Genomic DNA, 18,944 nt, shown 5'->3' with positions numbered 1-18,944 from the left:
GAAAAGGTGTATTTTACTTCCTGTTCGTACCCATAATTGTGTGTGTGTTTTTTGAAGTGTCTGGGCAGATCACCACAGTTGAAGCGGCTATAGGAGACTCTGTGATCTTATCGTGTTCAGCCAGTCGCTATGAAACGGACGTGTTCTGGCGATATGATAACACCAAGACGGTGTACGACATCATCAACGGTAAAGAGAATTTTCATGACCAGGATTCAGCGTACAGCGGCAGAGTTGAAGGTTTTCAATCGGAGTTCACAAAAGGGAATTACTCCATCAGATTAAGTGACGTGAAACACACTGATGCAGGAATTTACAGCTGCCAGATCCCTGGCTCCAGGACTCTCCAAGTAGAACTGAAGGTTCAAGGTGTGTACTGGGGGGGGGGGGGGGGGGGGGTTCTTATCAAAACTTCACTTAAGATCTGTTTTAATAATAATATTAATGATAATTTTTATACCGCAGCACTTTATGGATTCTAATTGGTCAGATTCATTTATATTCACATGTTCATACTAATTCGTTATGGTTTCTATAGTAATAGCTCGTTCACGGAGACTTGTAGGGTAGACACTCGATTAATAAAAAAACAGATCCTTTTTTAAATGTTATTGAATGTAATCATCAGTATGGTGAGATGGATTTAACATTTTATAGAAGGAGTCTCCAGTGTCAGGGAAAATTTATTTATTTTTTTTAATGTTGAGGAGGTTTTCTCGTACAGGAATGTCCTTAGGTGGGAGGAGTTTGTGGATTCTCGGTAATTTGACAAGCTGCATATTTTTTCGTATTAACTTCAAGAAAGAAAAGGAACAGAGGTCGGCGAGTCGTTTGTGACCTCTGTGTGCTCAGAGCTGCATAGATTTCACTTCACTTCTCCCTCTTTTTCTGGTAGACGTCACGTAAAACTGCTGAAACAGTGTCCGTGATGTAAAGAACAGAGGTGAGAATTTTCCGCAAATTCACGGATTTGACGTCCAAACAGGTCATTCTTGAGATCTACCCTACCGTTCAAAAGTTTGGGGTCACCCAGACAATGTTGTGTTTTCCATGAAAAGTCACACTTTTATTCACCACCATAAGTTGTAAAATGAATAGAAAATATAGTCGAGACATTTTTCTGGCCATTTTGAGCATTTAATCGACCCCACAAATGTGATGCTCCAGAAACTCAATCTGCTCAAAGGAAGGTCAGTTTTATAGCTTCTCTAAAGAGCTCAACTGTTTTCAGCTGTGCTAACATGATTGTACAAGGGTTTTCTAATCATCCATTAGCCTTCTGAGGCAATGAGCAAACACATTGTACCATTAGAACACTGGAGTGAGAGTTGCTGGAAATGGGCCTCTATACACCTATGGAGATATTGCACCAAAAACCAGACATTTGCAGCTAGAATAGTCATTTACCACATTAGCAATGTATAGAGTGGATTTCTGATTAGTTTAAAGGAACAGTGCTTTTCTTTCAAAAAAAAAAAAAAGGGAATTTCAAAGTGACCCCAAACTTTTGAACAGTAGTGTATGCAAATCCGGTGGGATTTTTTTTTTTTGAGGTTGGCAGGACCTCTCATACATCAGGCAAGCTCACCAGCTGTGACCAGAGATTCTTGTTTGTTTATGGAAATCACAGCGAACGATTTTGTAAGGAGCATTTTGATTGGCCGTCTACCTCACTTCCACTTGAATCAGCCAATCACAGTACGCGTACAATTAAGTTGGAATTTCCCCGGCCATATTTGTGAAGACCGGGTTAATGCTTATAGGTGAGTAAAATCCACTCTTTCTAAACTTATTTGACAGCATCAGCGAAAAGCATGCTTATGAACAGCGTTCAAGATAGCCGGTATTGCATCGCAAAATGCGACCCAATTCTGAAGAATTGCTCATCAATTTCTCCAGTGTATCACACAGAAACGCGATGCAAAAAGTTGGCCAACTGCGAGCTTCCCTGGGCAAGTTATGAATTTTTAAAGTTTGCCTGGAGCCGTGGCTTGCGTTAAAGCGCACGGGAAGGAGCGGAGCTTGCACAATGGCGAATAACGTCCCGAGGCGCCGTCCTACCGGGCCGTGCCCATGCTGGTCCGTAGTGGATCGTGTAGAAGGAGGTGCATGTGAAATTTGGCTTCGATGGGACCTCCGGTGGCTGAGTTATGAATTTTTAAAGTCCGGCTGGATCAGTGACTCGTATGGAAACATAAGGTGCGGAGGTGAGCTCGCGCCAGGGTGAATCCTACCGGGCCGTGCCCATGCCGGGTCACGAGGGCACGGGAAGAGGGAGGTGCATGAGATTATTCATGAAATTTAGAAGTACACCAAAACCTTTTTTAACATTACTCAGAACTCTTGATCACAAAATTAGCATTAAAATGAGGACTCAAATAGATGATATTCCTAGCTGGATATGAGTAATGTGTAATGACCAAAAATGGGTCTTAAAGTTTGCTGTAGTAGTTGTAACATTAAATTTGCATATTAGCATAATGGTATAAAGTTGTGGTTTGTATACACTGCACATTTAGACCGTGTTAGGTAGTTCTTGACTTGGTGTTAGCCAGAAATTTAAAAGTAGGGTGTCCACATGAGGCTTTACCTGGCCGTCCAAATTGAGTATTTTATATTTTAAAAATAGGAAACTGAGTGAGGTCCGAAAGACAACCTGACCTGTCTGGCTAACGCTATGGTTCTCGCAGACATGATCGTAGAGAGAGGGAATGCGCTGCATACATTCTGGGGACAGCACTCTCCCCCTCTTGGTGCTGATGTAGTCTGGTATTGTTTATTCTAAGCAGACAGGATTCCATTTTGATTGAAACATATAACCAGATGGTATACTCCTGGGTGCTCGGGAACCAAATTCCAGCTCAAATGTTGTTGACTTGTAGATAGTTGAAAGTTGGTGAGGCACAAGAGGAGGTCTGGTGCTGATGTAGTCTAATAAGACTGTCTTGTATTCCACATACTAAATTGACAGGATATCATTTTGATTGAAACACATAGCCAAATGGTACGCTGCTGGGTGATGGGGAGCTAAATTCCATCTCGGGTGTTGTTTAGATAGATTGCACAGATTAAAGTTGATGAGGCACGAGAGGAGTTTGATGCTGATGTGGTCTTATGTACGTACCGAGCAGACAGGATTTGGGGGTATCTAATGAGGTACATTCACCATGCCAGATACCAGGAAAATGCATCTTTCAGCCCTTGAAAATGCAAAATTTTCAAGGACACCCCCTCTCGAACTCTTTCCCCCCACCATCTCCTATTGAGGTATTTCACCTGACGTCACAGGGTCACGTGACGCCCCTGTGTCCGCCATTTTGGACGTCAAGCTAGCTAATGTCAACAACAGTAGCTGGTATGTTACTGTAGCAATGTTTACGTTCAGTCATTTGGATGACTGTTAAAACCTTTCAGTCTCAAGTTTTTCCTATACTGGATTTACTAGTTTACTAAGCTAGCGCGCTAGCTCGGGCAGGCTGGGAGCTAGTGCGCTAGCTCGGGCAGGCTGGCACGCGCCGGCCGCCGGCAGGCTAGCGCGTGCTAGCTCCCAGCTTGCCCGAGCACGCTAGCTCAGTAAACTAGTAAATCCAGTAAAGGAAAAACTTGAGACTGAAAGGTTTTAACAGTCATCCAAAAGATGGCGACCACCGGCTCCAGGGACAACCCGCTGATGTAGGCATGTTACCCAGCCTGACACAAAATATTTGTAGGTATCCAAACTCGTATACGCTTTCAGATCAATACCTGTGTATGGCGATGGGTTTTTAACGACATAGGTATACAGATCATGTGGGCTGAAGTCAGGTAAAGACGAGGGCTTCGTGTACTTCCGTACGTCAGTGAACAATCCTGGTGGAAGCAGGTAAACGTCGTTCTCTAAGCCTGCTAACCTCAATTTTTGCAAATACCTCTCCCTCTGCTCGCCCTGTAAATGCCCTACGTCGCTGGATAGTGAAGGTGTTTTCTGCATCTCGCTCCTTTTTCTTTTATGTTTTTCGTTTGTCGCCTTCCTCGCATTCAAACTGATTCGAGCCGTGCCGTCCAAAATGGCAGCATCACATGACTTGGTCACGTGAGTGAAATACCTCAATAGGCCCGGTAATAACCTTTCCTCTTTTTTGGTCAGCTGCTGTTCTCAGCTCTGAAAGAAACTACTGATTCAAGTAGTTTAATCTTATGTGGTTTTGGTATTTCAGTCTGGACAAAGTAGAGAAGTGTGGGGGGGGAAAAAACCCTGACGCGGAATTGAAACCATCCATCCATCCATCTATCTACAGTGGTGCTTGAAAGTTTGTGAACCCTTTAGAATTTTCTATATTTCTGTATAAATATGACCTAAAACATCATCAGATTTTCACACAAGTCCTAAAAGTAGATAAAGAGAACCCAGTTAAACAAATGAGACAAAAATATTATACTTGATCATTTATTTATTGAGGAAAATAATCCAATATTACATATCTGTGAGTGGCAAAAGTATGTGGACCTCTAGGATTAGCAGTTAATTGGAAGGTGAAATTAGAGTCAGGTGTTTTCAATCAATGGGATGACAATCAGGTGTGAGCAGGCACCCTGTTTTATTTAAAGAACAGGGATCTATCAAAGTCTGATCTTCACAACACATGTTTGTGGAAGTGTATCATGGCATGAACAAAGGAGATTTCTGAGGACCTCAGAAAAAGCGTTGTTGATGCTCATCAGGCTGGAAAAGGTTACAAAACCATCTCTAAAGAGTTTGGACTCCACCAATCCACAGTCAGACAGATTGTGTATAAATGAAGGAAATTCAAGACCATTGTTATGCTCCCCAGGAGTGGTCGACCAACAAAGATCACTCCAAGAGCAAAGCGTGTAATAGTCAGTGAGGTCACAAAGGACCCCAGGGTAATTTCTAAGCAACTGAAGGCCTCTCTCATATTGGCTAATGTTCATGAGTCCACCATCAGGAGAACACTGAACAACAATGGTGTGCATGGCAGGGCTGCAAGGAGAAAGCCACTGCTCTCCAAAAAGAACATTGCTGCTTGACTGCAGTTTGTTAAAGATCATGTGGACAAGCCAGAAGGCTATTGGAAAAATGTTTTGTGGACGGATGAGACCAAAATAGAACTTTTTGGTTTAAATGAGAAGTGTTATGTTTGGAGAAAGGAAAACACTGCATTCCAGCATAAGAACCTGATCCCATCTGTGAAACATGGTGGTGGTAGTATCATGGTTTGGGCCTGTTTTGCTGCATCTGGGCCAGGACGGCTTGCCATCATTAATGGAGCAATGAATTCTGAATTATATCAGCAAATTCTAAAGGAAAATGTCAGGACATCTGTCCATGAACTGAATCTCAAGAGAAGGTGGGTCATGCAGCAAGACAACGACCCTAAGCACACAAGTCATTCTACCAAAGAATGGTTAAAGAAGAATGAAGTTAATGTTTTGGAATGGCCAAGTCAAAGTCCTGACCTTAATCCAATTGAAATGTTGTGGAAGGACCTGAAGTGAGCAGTTCATGTGAGGAAACCCACCAACATCCCAGAGTTGAAACTGTTCTGTACGGAGGAACGGGCTAAAATTCCTCCAAGCCGGTGTGCAGGACTGATCAACAGTTACCAGAAATGTTTAGTTGCAGTTATTGCTGCACAAGGGGGTCACACCAGATACTGAAAGCAAAGGTTCACATACTTTTGCCACTCACAGATATGCAATATTGGATCATTTTCCTCAATAAATAAATGACCAAGTATAATATTTTTGTCTCATTTGTTTAACTGGGTTTTCTTTATCTACTTTTAGGACTTGTGTGAAAATCTGATGATGTTTTAGGTCACATTTATGCAGAAATATAGAAAATTCTAAAGAGTTCACAAACTTTCAAGCACCACTGTATCTGTTTACGTTGGTGAGGCCCTGGTGTTCATGTTGGGTTGAGTCACCAACTGAATTTGAATTTTTATGCAGTATAGGTTGTATTCAGTCACGTGACTTTTGTTTGCGAGTTTCCTTCCAGTAAATGAAGTGGTGGTCAGCAAACTGATTGTGCGAAGAGGTAGTGAAACCGTCTGACTATTCTCACAGTTTAGAAGTCAATGTGCAATCAAGATACCTTCAGGAAGTTGCTCTTCGCCATGGGATAGATCTTTACACGTTATCAAAGAAGGATTTTTTCCAATGACTTGAAAAATTGTCTATCCATTGAGTTCCCCGACATCTCAAACTACCTGGTGCTGCAGACATCGTTCTACATGGACAAACAGATGCAAACCTGGAAGAGCATGGAGACGTGCAAGTTTTTATATATGGCTGGGCTGAAGATCTGGGGATTAGAATACTACAAGATAAATCCTGTATCCTTTTTGCCTGGGATTTCTGGGCTTTTTGTACGCGTCTTTGCAATGGTTGCTAGGACGCTACAAGTTTTAGCATCGGGTGTAAACAAACCACAGCTGCTCGCTTCTCAATCCTCCCTGCGCTTCTGGGTAAATCATTCACAAAGATCCACAGAAACCCCTTTAAAGACCTGGGTTATTGGTGAAACAGGACGGAGACGTTATCATGGTTCACTGTAACTGCATGGCTGGGCAAGCAGTGTTTCCGTGGATCATCTCGATTATCTTTTCTCTCTTGTTCAGTGTAGGAGTGCAAGCTACATCATTGTCCCTGTAAAGATTACTAGGACATTCTGATAAATAAAGTGAAAACTTTGATATACCCGTTAGTTTACAATATGAACACGATCAAACCATAAACCAAAATGCATCTGAGGATTTGAGCGTCTCCTGAACTTCAAAACATCGTGAAACAACGGAAGATGGAGAGAAAGGTGATTTGCGAATCCAAACAACATAAATCGGAGGAATTTACAAACCTTTCCCGAAGTGATCATTTCAAACTCGAGCATTCTTCGACTCGGCTCTCTTCCATCACAGCGAAAGGTTCAAGAGCCACCTTTCTTGTCGTCTTTTGGTAAAATCCTTTGCTCTTTCATCCATTATCACTTCACGGGGAACCTGGAAGAAACTTTGATCAGTTTCACAGTTTGATCAATTTGAACAGTGCAAAACAAGACAAGTGTCAGGCATTTTAACAACTAGCGAGGCGCCCCAGTGATAGTAACGCTTGTGAACAGTGAGCTCAGCTGACCACCACTAGAGCCCTGCACTCCTGCGGGAGTCCCACGGGACCCGACGCAAAGCAGTGCAGCGCGGGACAAATTTTGAAAGCTCATTGCGGGCGGGAGAGGTGATAAGCTGCAGTCCCGCTAACTAAAAACGTGTTTAAAATAAAATTTATTAATTTATGTCTATCGTATATAATTTGTGTTGGATATTTTATTTGGCATTAATAAAAACATTTTAAGATGCCTAAATTTGCGGATGTGGTCTAATCTCGCGTACGTTTCGGATTCCTTTCCGCTCTTCCATGTTTGAGATCTCCGATCATGGCAGAAGAGCAGAACTCCTCTAGTGAAGCTCACAGTGCTTCAGAAGTAAGTGCTGCTTTAAAAAGAGGTACATTTACCATTAAAAAGTCAAGAGTATTAGTCCTAAGTATTAAAAAGTATTAACTAGTATTAAAAAGGACTGTGTATCGCACAGATTGTTCAATTTAAAGCTAGAAATAGACAGTGTATAATCTGAGGAGCTGGTTGTGGTTGCGCAGCACTTCATATGAGAGGAGAATGAAATCGCGGTTGGAATCATAACGCCACAGACGCGCGAGTGCGCAAAGCGAGAGCTGTCAATCAAAGCGAGAGCTGTCAATCATGAGCGCATGCAGCGCTCAACTTGGAATGTGTCAGCAAAATGTCAGAGTCTAAACAATAAACTTACAATAAATGAAGGATCGGTCAGTGGAGAGCTCAGCTAAGCTCAGCATGTTTAATTCCCCAAGCCAATGACAAGAACTTTCGTGAGAAATAACGCGAACGTCTGCATCATGCGGGATTTGCGGGCGGGAGCGGGACAAAATATGGCAGGCGCGGGCGGGAGCGGGACTGAAAATCATAATTCTTTGCGGGAGCGGGACTGAAAATCATAATTCTTTGCGGGAGCGGGACTGCACAATGCGGGAGCGGGCGGGAGCAGGACTGAAAATTCTGTCCCGCGCAGACCTCTAACCACCACTTCATGTCTTGCACATCTAACGAGGTGGATGTGACGTCAGATGCGACAAAATCAGATTTTGTTCCTCGAAGAAAGGAACAAGTTTATCCCAAGTGTATACGCAGCTCCGAGTCTGTGAAGTTCTGCGTCCGTGTTTCGAACTGTCTGATAATCTAATGCTTAATAATGATAACGGTAAGCTAAGAAAGTGATTAAAGTTGTCGTTTGCTCTCCTGCGCAGAAGTGTTCCAACCGTTTGAGTGCATCAACACGGAAAGTACACTACCGTTCAAAAGTTTGGGGTCATTTTGAAATTTCCTTATTTTTGAAAGAAAAGCACTGTTCTTTTCAATGAAGATCACATGAAACTAATCAGAAATCCACTCTATACATTGCTAATGTGGTAAATAACTATTCTAGCTAAATTCTACTAACACTACGTTCAGACTGCAACCTGAAACAACCCATATCCGATTTGTTGTGAAATCCGATTTTTTTGTTAGGCCATTCACATTACCAATTATATGAGACTTGTATGCGATCTCCAATATGAACGGAAAACGACCCAAAAGTGTCCCGCATGCGCAAATTGACACGTAATAAGCACATCTACGTAATACGTAAACAAAAAAAAAAGCGCACTCTTCAAGTTTGCAAGTAAAGCATGGAGATGAGGCGAGACCTGGCGATGTGGTTTTTGTGGCAGCTGCGGAACTCGCACAATAATCTGATTAATGTGGGCAGCAGACTAATGAGACCGAAGGTGTCAAATTACTGGAAATTTCCAGAACAATCTTATCTTGTAATACAGGATGGTTTAAGTTATAAATCAGTTATAGAAACTGTTTTATTTAATCAGGCTAACAGATCAACATCCAGGTCCCTACCAAATCCACCATTAGCTTGATCAATTCTATAAAAGTCTATTTAAATTCTGAAAACTGTACAAATGTTGTTGATTTCCACCAAAGAGGTGGGATTAGCCAACGCAGAATAATCTGTGGTAATCTGAGTATCTTCACAGATATGTTTCCAACGCAGAATAGTGACGTTTGTCTCTTGTTGATGACGTGTAGGTCGCATGAATGCGACCTGTCCGGTCAGACTGCAGTCGCATGTGAAAATAACGGATTCGGAATTAGGACCACATATCCAAGCGGCCTGGGTCGCATGTGAAAAAAATCGGATCTGTGTCGTTCAGATTGTCAATAACAAATCGGATACAGGTCGCATATGGGCAAAAAAATCGGATATGGGTCGTTTCAGGGTGCAGTCTGAACGTAGTCTAAATGTGTGGTTTTTGGTGCAATATCTCCATAGGTGTATAGAGGCCCATTTCCAGCAACTCTCACTCCAGTGTTCTAATGGTACAATGTGTTTGCTCATTGCCTCAGAAGGCTAATGGATGATTAGAAAACCCTTGTACAATCATGTTAGCACAGCTGAAAACAGTTGAGCTCTTTAGAGAAGCTATAAAACTGACCTTCCTTTGAGCAGATTGAGTTTCTGGAGCATCACATTTGTGGGGTCGATTAAATGCTCAAAATGGCCAGAAAAATGCCTTGACTATATTTTCTATTCATTTTACAACTTATGGTGGTAAATAAAAGTGTGACTTTTCATGGAAAACACAAAATTGTCTGGGTGACCCCAAACTTTTGAACGGTAGTGTATCAGCCGTCCGATTTCTCTGAGGGACTTTAGACAAGCGATTTGTAAAAGTTCGATATTGAAAATGTACTGTTAGTGACCGTTTACTCAGTTTCCCCACCTCCCTTCAGCAGGACGATGCAGTTCTCAGGTCTGTCCAGATGTGTTGCCTGACTGAATTGTGGGATTTTGTGTGTGTGTGTGTGTGTGTGTGTGTGTGTTCAGCAGAAAGAAAGGACAGCTCCAAATCGACGTCTGAATCAGGAAACAGTGGTGTCGTGACAAGACCAGGTGGTACATCACTGTTTCTACTCCTGTACCTTCTGCTGTGCAGCTTCGCTGTCTGAAGAGGATGTTTGGAAAAATCAAAGCTTTCAAATCTATCAAAGCATTTCTTCGCTGCGCTTTGCTACATTAGTCCATTTTTTTTTATCCTAATGATCTAATTAACAATAGTTAATATTACAGTGTGATCAGTTGCAGGATCCAGGAGTGTAACACATGAGAAAAATGAACAATTTCACAAAGTCACTTATCTGTCATCAGAATATTGATTATTAGATTTGATCACGAGAACAAATATTTTAATCACTTTGAGAGATTATCTATTATATTATTCATTTTAACTAACACCCAGAATGCATTTCTGGCATGGTCTTTTTTTGATATTTTCACATTTATTGTGTAAGATTTGCATTCTTGTGCAGAAATCATACAAGTTCATTTTTATTTCTAAAAAGAAGACATTATGTCCTCATGCTGGCTAGGCATAAGCTTGAATAGCTCATTTTTACGCCTCTTGCATTTCTTTAGGTCACCACAGATAGCTCTCATTGTATTTACTTTGCTTTTCCTTTTCACGGAGCTTTCGCATTCTTTCTCTTGCCTTTTTTAGCCAGCGCCTCCCGGTTTTTCTCATAATACTGTCTTTTCTTCAAGTTCTTTTTTTTCCTTTTGTTTTTTTTCTCCAAATCGCTATTGAATTTGTAGAATCTTCTACTGTGATGTTGTTTCGCAAGCGAAGCGTAAAAAAGTCACGCTATCTTCGCTAGTCACACAACATTTAGCAAGGCTGTTCGTCGCATCTGTTGTTATTAGGAGTACAATTATATTAGCCCCCCTCTAACAGTTCATCAAAAGGCCTTCACATGAAGAAGAAATGGCTGCGAAGTAAGCAGAGAAGTTGTTCATTTGAACCTTTTTGTTTACCGTGCTCACTTGCTTTGTAAACTCTTAGACATCATTGATCGAAATACAGTGGTGCTTGAAAGTTTGTGAACCCTTTAGAATTTTCTATATTTCTGCATAAATATGACCTAAAACATCATCAGATTTTCACACAAGTCCTAAAAGTAGATAAAGAGAACCCAGTTAAACAAATGAGACAAAAATATTATACTTGGTCATTTATTTATTGAGGAAAATGATCCAGTATTACATATCTGTGAGTGGCAAAAGTATGTGAACCTCTAGGATTAGCAGTTATTTTGAAGGATGAAATTAGAGTCAGGTGTTTTCAAACAATGGGATGACAATCAGGTGTGAGTGGGCACCCTGTTTTATTTAAAGAACAGGGATCTATCAAAGTCTGATCTTCACAACACGTTTGTGGAAGTGTATCATGGCACGAACAAAGGAGATTTCTGAGGACCTCAGAAAAAGTGTTGTTGATGCTCATCAGGCTGGAAAAAGTTACAAAACCATTTGTAAAGAGTTTGGACTCCACCAATCCACAGTCAGACAGATTGTGTACAAATGGAGGAAATTCAAGACCATTGTTACCCTCCCCAGGAGTGGTCGACCAACAAAGATCACTCCAAGAGCAAGGCGTGTAATAGTCGGCGAGGTCACAAAGGACCCCAGGGTGACTTCTAAGCAATTGAAGGCCTCTCTCACATTGGCTAATATTAATGTTCATGAGTCCACCATCAGGAGAACACTGAACAACAATGGTGTGCATGCCAGGGTTGCAAGGAGAAAGCCACTGCTCTCCAAAAAGAACATTGCTGCTCGTCTGCAGTTTGCTAAAGATCACGTGGACAAGCCAGAAGGCTATTGGAAAAATTTTTGTGGACGGATGAGACCAAAATAGAACTTTTTGGTTTAAATGAGAAGCGTTATGTTTGGAGAAAGGAAAAGACTGCATTCCAGCATAAGAACCTTATCCCATCTGTGAAACATGGTGGTGGTAGTATCGTGGTTTGGGCCTGTTTTGCTGCATCTGGGCCAGGACGGCTTGCCATCATCGATGGAACAATGAATTCTGAATTATACCAGCAAATTCTAAAGGAAAATGTCAGGACATCTGTCCATGAACTGAATCTCAAGAGAAGGTGGGTCATGCAGCAAGACAACGACCCTAAACACACAAGTCGTTCTACCAAAGAATGGTTAAAGAAGAATAAAGTTAATGTTTTGGAATGGCCAAGTCAAAGTCCTGACCTTAATCCAATCAAAATGTTGTGGAAGGACCTGAAGCAAGCAGCTCATGTGAGGAAACCCACCAACATCCCAGAGTTGAAGCTGTTCTGTACGGAGGAACGGGCTAAAATTCCTCCAAGCCAGTGTGCAGGACTGATCAACAGTTACCGCAAACGTTTAGTTGCAGTTATCGCTGCACAAGGGGGTCACACCAGATACTGAAAGCAAAGGTTCACATACTTTTGCCACTCACAGATATGTAATATTGGATCATTTTCCTCAATAAATAAATGACCAAGTATAATATTTTTGTCTCATTTGTTTAACTGGGTTCTCTTTACCTACTTTTAGGACTTGTGTGAAAATCTGATGATGTTTTAGGTCATATTTATGCAGAAATATAGAACATTCTAAAGAGTTCACAAACTTTCAAGCACCACTGTATGTGTTCGGGGTTTCAGAAAATGTGTAATTTTGGGAGCTGTTTACGATTGAATCAAGAAGATTTGGTACCAAAAGAACATTTGGGGTATGAAAATGACAGTTTTCCCAAGAAAGCAGTTGTCAAAGCAAAATGGCCGAGTTTTCCTGCAACTTTTATCTTATGTGTTCAGGGTTGAGAATTCAGTGTAATTTTGGAATCGTTATTAGAAGTAGAAAGCTGAAAATTCGCAAACAGTAAGTAAATCGTATGAGAACACGTGTATTTTTTTGGAACAGCACTTTAGCTTGTATGAAGTTAAAACTTAGTGATTTATTTTATATATGAGTAGAATTAAAAACAGCGTCACAATGCATGCAGTTCTTTGTCAGTGGAAACAGAAAACCCGGTTCCAAACTAAGCACTGGCCCCGAACCAGCCCTGGAACTGCTTTGGTGGAAAAGGGGCAATTGTTAGCATAATAGTTAAAGTGTAAAATTCATTCAAAAATTGATGCATTTTTTTTTAAATAGCGCGTAAAAGTTCTGTTGGTGAGCGGCTTTCATGTTACACATGAAAAACCTCACAGCAAGAAGGTTCCAGGTTCGAGCCTCACAGCCAACAGGGGTCTTTCTGTGTGGAGTTTGCATGTCCTCCCTGTGTTTGGACAGTCCAAAGACATGCAGATTAGGTAAAATACCCATCCACTGGGGTTGTACAAGCCAGTGTAGACCTAGTGCTGGTCCCAAACCTGGATAGATTGGGGAGGGTTGCATCAGGAAGGGCATCTGGTGTAAAACCTATGCCAAATCAAATATGTGGAACAGATCCGCTATGGTGACCCCTAACGGGAACAGCCAAAAGAAGACGACGACGAAGATGATTACAGTGTGCATAAATGAGCCAGTCATGCGAATGATCTCATTACTTTTTCTTCAACAGATAAAAAGTTAAATAACTGTTTTTACAACAGCAGAAGTCCATCACGTGAAGGCGCGAGTGGTAGGAATATTCCACCAAAAGTAAGAAGTGAAAACGTACTTTTTTTTTTATCTGTTTAATTAAAATGATAGTGCTCTGCCTCAGAGAAGGAAGTTGCATTAGCTTGTAAACATTTGTTGTGTTCCAGTTTTATGTGATGGGTAGCAGTAGTGGATAGACGAGTATCTGAGCTTTTTTAGTCAGACAGGAAGGTTCAGTAGGGCTGCTGATGTGGTGGTTAATCAGCGTCAAGAGAGATTTTACAGCAAAATTTAGAATACAATAATGAGCTATAATCTAACCAGCTAAGTTCGTACAACAAGGATGTGCTCCACTGACGAGTTCATCTCAAAAACCGCAATAACTACAAACAAAATAATTTGCTCGCATTTGCACTTTGGTCTGGCATGGATATTAGTTGCACGGTCCAGAACGACTGGAACTCTTCATAAAAATGACCAAAAAAATATGTACAGTGTGATGTTTTATGTTGAATCTTCTGGGGGCCGCAGAGATTGAAATAGCAGGGTTTAGATTTATTCTTGGCTACTATTTTTCTGAATATTTTAAATATGATACCTCCAATTCAAAACTGCTTTTTTTATTGTATTTATTTAATTCCTGGCGCCCATCTGTAACAGGGAGTGATGTTGCATCCCATTAATACGCTTTACAATAGATTATTAGATTCTAATCGAATAGATGAGCCAAAATAATTGGGGATCTTTTTTTAATGGGCCCCAACTTGTTACAAGTATGAATAGGTGGGGCTCGAAGCAGAAAAGGTCGAGAACCCCTGATATAGAGGACTATATAGTGAGCTCAGTGGTAAAATGTAAAAACTCTTTCGGACACTATTCCGCCACGCCGTTATTTACGTCATTACTGTCGCACAATTAAAACGTGCCAGATCAGTCGGCTAGTGGGTTTCAAACTAATAAACACATGCATGTATTTTTGTGATAAATCCATATTATACTGAGCGCATTTCCACATTAATCAATACAAAATACTTTGTGTCTGCTGCATCTTTCAGTTCTTTTAAATTAAGGCCGAATCCTTTCTTTCTTTCTTTTTTGCCGCTGCTTTTTATTAAATCAAATTGGAGGCTTTTGATTAATTCCTTGCTCTGCACTGGAACTTTTACTCTTGTATTATATGCCTTATTCTATTTTAGCTTATTTTCTTTTCTCTTACTATTTTTAATTGTACTTGAATGTCTGTTTATAATGTTTCTTCCTCCATCCATTCACCCTAACACACTTTTTTTTTTTTTTTTTCTTCTTTCAGCGCAACCACAAGGCATGATGGTATATATTGCTTGGTTAGTGACCATCGGTTGTATACTACTTCTCACGATGCATTATGGGATACTATGAGCCCACTTATATAGGGTGTAATAATTCTCACTATTCATTCGGACAGTATTACAAAATGGCAAACTCACTACATAGTGAGTGATTTCGGATACAGGGTTAGTGTCACCAAAGATAAATTGATTTTAGAGCACTTATTAATCAATAATACAGTGGTTTACAGATTAGATATACATCCAGTCATGTAATGACAAAATATTTAAAGAAGTGATTAATATCAATTTATTTATTTCCGATTTTGTTTGGTTCGTATTTTTATATTTCAGTGCCCAGTCTACCAGTGTTTGTCTCAGGTATGCAGTGTTATTTTGGAAAAAAAAATGTATATAAATAATCCCATTGAAGTCCATCCTTAACTGGGATTAATAATACAGGAATTGCAATCTTTTAGTTCTCAGCTTTTCTTCCAAAAGGCTTTGAGGGTAAACAAGAAAAGTTTTTCAAAGCGCTGGCGTAACTTTGCACTATTTACAATAATGTCAAACACGTGATTGTTGTGCTTTAATGAAGAAACGAGTGTATTTTTCCGTTTTCTGATTTTGTGAACAGATGAAAGTTTAAGCTGCCTTTTTTTTTTTTAAACTGTATGTACAATTGAAAACATTTGCATTGAGCCATCTTCACACATTGATCTCACTTTCATGCAGGCTTCGACTGATCTCCTAAATGAGCATATTCTCCCTGTAAACCCTTTATATTTACACCTTTTTCGAACAGGATGTAATCTGGATGTGGTAGATGATCACATGCCTTGTCACTCTCTTACTTCTACTTTCAAGGAAATTCATATTTAGTAGTTGGAGAGTTATTTACAGTAACACGGCTTTAACCATATTATTCCCAATAAAAATAATTTAATGTGTGTCAAATTATTCTACAAAAAATATCAATCCATCACAATTACTGTTGAGGTTGAAAAAAAAACAAACACTATAGTTCAGTTTGAAGTTCAAAAACTGCATTCGTGATTGTTAGGAACATCAATTAATAAATGAGTATATTCAATGATCCAACATGAACAATGTTCAAGTCAGTCAAAAGAGATTTTTGAAGTGTATACTGTGGTAAATGAGCAATGCATTTCCTTCTTGCAGTATCTGCTTTTAACTTCATTTTTCAGAAGAAAACAAGGTTAAATGCCTTCTAACCCAATACAAAGTCCAACAAGTTCAACTATTTGATTTGAGGACACTTCTACAATATTGTTTAAAACAATATAGAAATACACTTCTGATTTTTTTTACCTTATAAAATAGAGAACCTTCACTAACCTCTATGCTGTATACTCAGAGCTGTGATAAGGAGATATCTGTGAGTGTTTGGTTTCTAATAACAGAAGATTATCTTGTTGGATTATCAATGGAGAACTTACTGGTTTGTTGCTCATTGTTCATCTATTGGTGCACGCAGGACTTAAGTTTCTTTCACACTGTTTGTAAACTCTGAGGTTTTTTTCAAAGCTTGTAGAACCACGTCCTGTTTTGTCTTTGAAGCACAGCATTGGTTTCCTGCATCTCGTACAGGAGGGGTGTGTGTGTGTGTGTTGCCTGTACACGTTTTCTCATGCACAACTACTTATCTTTAGAAACTTGTGGCCCAAAAACCATCGCTAGACACTCTATAAGCCATGGAAAATGACAATACTCTGAGATAGTCTTATGATTCATTGTACTTAAATGTACATGTTGTATGTTTATTTAGCTGAACTCTTAGCCTTATTACTCATATGTAATAAAATTTATGTCCAAAATATAAAATATCAGAATGTAATTTCCTTGCAAAGTTTTAATAATGTGTAGTTAACGTATTTTAAGTGAAACCTGCATGTGGGATTAGGCTTAAGTGAAACTAAAATGCCACAGCACTAAATTATTAAGCATTTAATCGTTTAATTTAGATCTCCATTTGAAAGTCTAAAAATTCTGCAAATAAAGTTAAAGAGGGGTTTTCATGCAACATAAAATAATTTTAAACCCTGTAAAGATCTCCTGTGGACTTCAAAGTCACCAAATATTCATTTTGACCCCTTTGAACGTCAGATGTCTTTGGTTTTGCTGCTGCCCCCTGCTGTTCACTTACGGTAGTTTAACCAGATGAAGAAATGCAACTTAATTTGCGTGTGTTTTATATATAATTTTGTGTGTGTGTCTAGTGTGATTAAACAAGTTTCTATTTTATTGATAAAAGCTTGCACACTGGATAATTGTAATGTAACTGTACAATCCTGTCATAAAGCCTGGCCACCACTAGGGGCGCTGTTCTTCAACTCTGAACATCCATTTTCTGTCAGATTCCCTTCGGGTGATTTGATTTGATTTTATTTGGCAATATAAATATATATGATAAAAACATACATCTACATATCGCCGAGGATGACACAAAAAGCATTAAAATACACTTATTTCCATTGTGGTCCTCAAGATGACAAGATGGTTGTGGCAAACTTGGCATGTAAAAATAATAAAATTAACAACGTAAATATTTAAATTATAAACATCTATGATTAAATTAATTTATCACTAAAAACAAAAATTGTATTTAAAAAAACATAATTAAAATTAACATAGTAGCTACTCGCAAAATAATAAATATTTAACCATTGTAAAAAATAATTACTGTACAATTTTGGCACCTAATACATACATAACTAATAATAACTAAAATCGTTATTTTCTTCATTCATTATTTTGGCCATTAGGTGTTCCTTTACACATTTTTTGAAAGTAAACTTTGAATCTATTTGTCTTACTTCGATTGGCAATCCATTCCAGCATTTAACACCACAAAATAAAAAAAGAATTCTTTCCAAACCCATTCACCCTAGGGACAAAAAAAGCTGATTGACTCTGTCTTGTATTGTGTTTGTGCTGCACTATGAAATTGACCTTTCAGATATGAAGGAGCATTTCCACGCTTAATGTTAAACATATGATTTAGTTGGAGTTGCTGACCCAATGAGAAATACACAACAGTGATAAATTTGTCATAAATAGTGTTCATGTTTGAGACCTAAAAGTGTTAAATACGGATATGTGAGCCCAGAATCACTGGAGACGCACCTAAACCTGAAGCAGAAGAACCTGAATGTGGCAAAATGGCTGCCAGAAATCGAATACTGACTATTGTTACGCGTCGGTTTTACCTTCATTTAAAAAATAATAATAATAATTTGTGGACAATTGCATTCCCTGTGTCCGAAATCGCTCACTCGTTCACAGAGGGCTATATAGTGAGCTCATTGGTAAAATGAAAAAACTCTTTCGGACACTAGTCCGTCGCGCTGGTATTTACGTCATTACTGTCGCACAATTAAAACGTGCCAGATCAGTCGGCTGATGGGTTTCAAAATAATAAACACACGCGTGTGTTGTTGTGACAAATCCATATTATACTGAGCGTATTTCCAACATTAATCAATACAAAGTCCCTGCATCTTTCAGTTCTTTTTAATCAAGGCTGAATACTTTCTTCTTCGCCGCGGCCTTTTATTAAATCACATTTAAGACTTTTAATTTGATTTCTTTCAGCGCGACCGCAATGCATGATGGGATATATTGCTTTGGTTAGTGACCAGCGTTGTGGGCAGCACTACAAAATGGCGTCCGCACTATATAGTGCCCTATATAGTGAGTAGGGAGCGATTTCAGACAATGCTTTGGACACCAACCTCACTGTATGGTTTGCTACGCCGGGCTTGTAGTACTCGAGTCCGACTCGTGCCCTAATTTTAATGACTCGAGACTCGACTTGCACTTGAGCACTGATGACTCGGACTCGTAAATTGGAGACGAGCCCTGTGTCCCAAATCGCTCCCTACTCATACAGTGAGGACGCCATTTTGTAGTGCTGCCCGAAACCTTAGTGAGGATTATTTGCACCCTATATAGTGCACTCAAAGTATCCCACAATGCATCATGAAAAGTAGTGTAACAACGATGGTCACTAACCAAAGCAATATATCCCATCATGCATTGCGGTCGCGCTGAAAGAAATCAAATT

At 39.7% G+C, this 18,944-nt stretch overlaps 1 protein-coding gene and 1 long non-coding RNA gene across 7 annotated transcripts in view; one reads left to right on the top strand and one right to left on the bottom strand.

Annotated features, from left to right (window-relative positions):
* The window catches only part of LOC132875035 (uncharacterized), a 35,527-nt gene extending 19,052 nt beyond the window's left edge, over positions 1 to 16,475 (bottom strand). For 2 of the 3 annotated variants that reach the window (XR_009651747.1, XR_009651748.1), the window contains exons 1-2: positions 16,318 to 16,475; positions 6,860 to 7,001 (exon numbers count right to left, since the gene is read on the bottom strand). This is a non-coding gene — a long non-coding RNA (uncharacterized LOC132875035). The remainder of the gene's footprint in view (positions 1 to 6,859; positions 7,002 to 16,317) is intronic. The other variant, XR_009651746.1, reaches the window with a different exon arrangement.
* LOC132875033 (CD276 antigen-like) overlaps positions 1 to 18,944 on the top strand; it is a 33,029-nt gene that overhangs the window by 3,889 nt on the left and 10,196 nt on the right. For 2 of the 4 annotated variants that reach the window (XM_060911613.1, XM_060911612.1), the window contains exons 3-5: positions 58 to 369; positions 9,972 to 10,037; positions 14,860 to 14,893. In XM_060911613.1, coding sequence (XP_060767596.1) covers positions 58 to 369; positions 9,972 to 10,037; positions 14,860 to 14,893 — 412 coding nt within the window. Of the gene's footprint in view, positions 1 to 57; positions 370 to 9,971; positions 10,038 to 14,859; positions 16,703 to 18,944 lie in introns of those variants that run through there. The other 2 variants (XM_060911610.1, XM_060911609.1) reach the window with 2 other exon arrangements.

This window comes from Neoarius graeffei, chromosome 27 (assembly GCF_027579695.1).
Source record: "Neoarius graeffei isolate fNeoGra1 chromosome 27, fNeoGra1.pri, whole genome shotgun sequence".
In the NCBI taxonomy this organism is placed as follows: domain Eukaryota; kingdom Metazoa; phylum Chordata; class Actinopteri; order Siluriformes; family Ariidae; genus Neoarius; species Neoarius graeffei.
The sequence above is the reverse complement of the archived record's forward strand: the minus strand, read 5'-3'. Positions and strand labels throughout refer to the sequence as shown.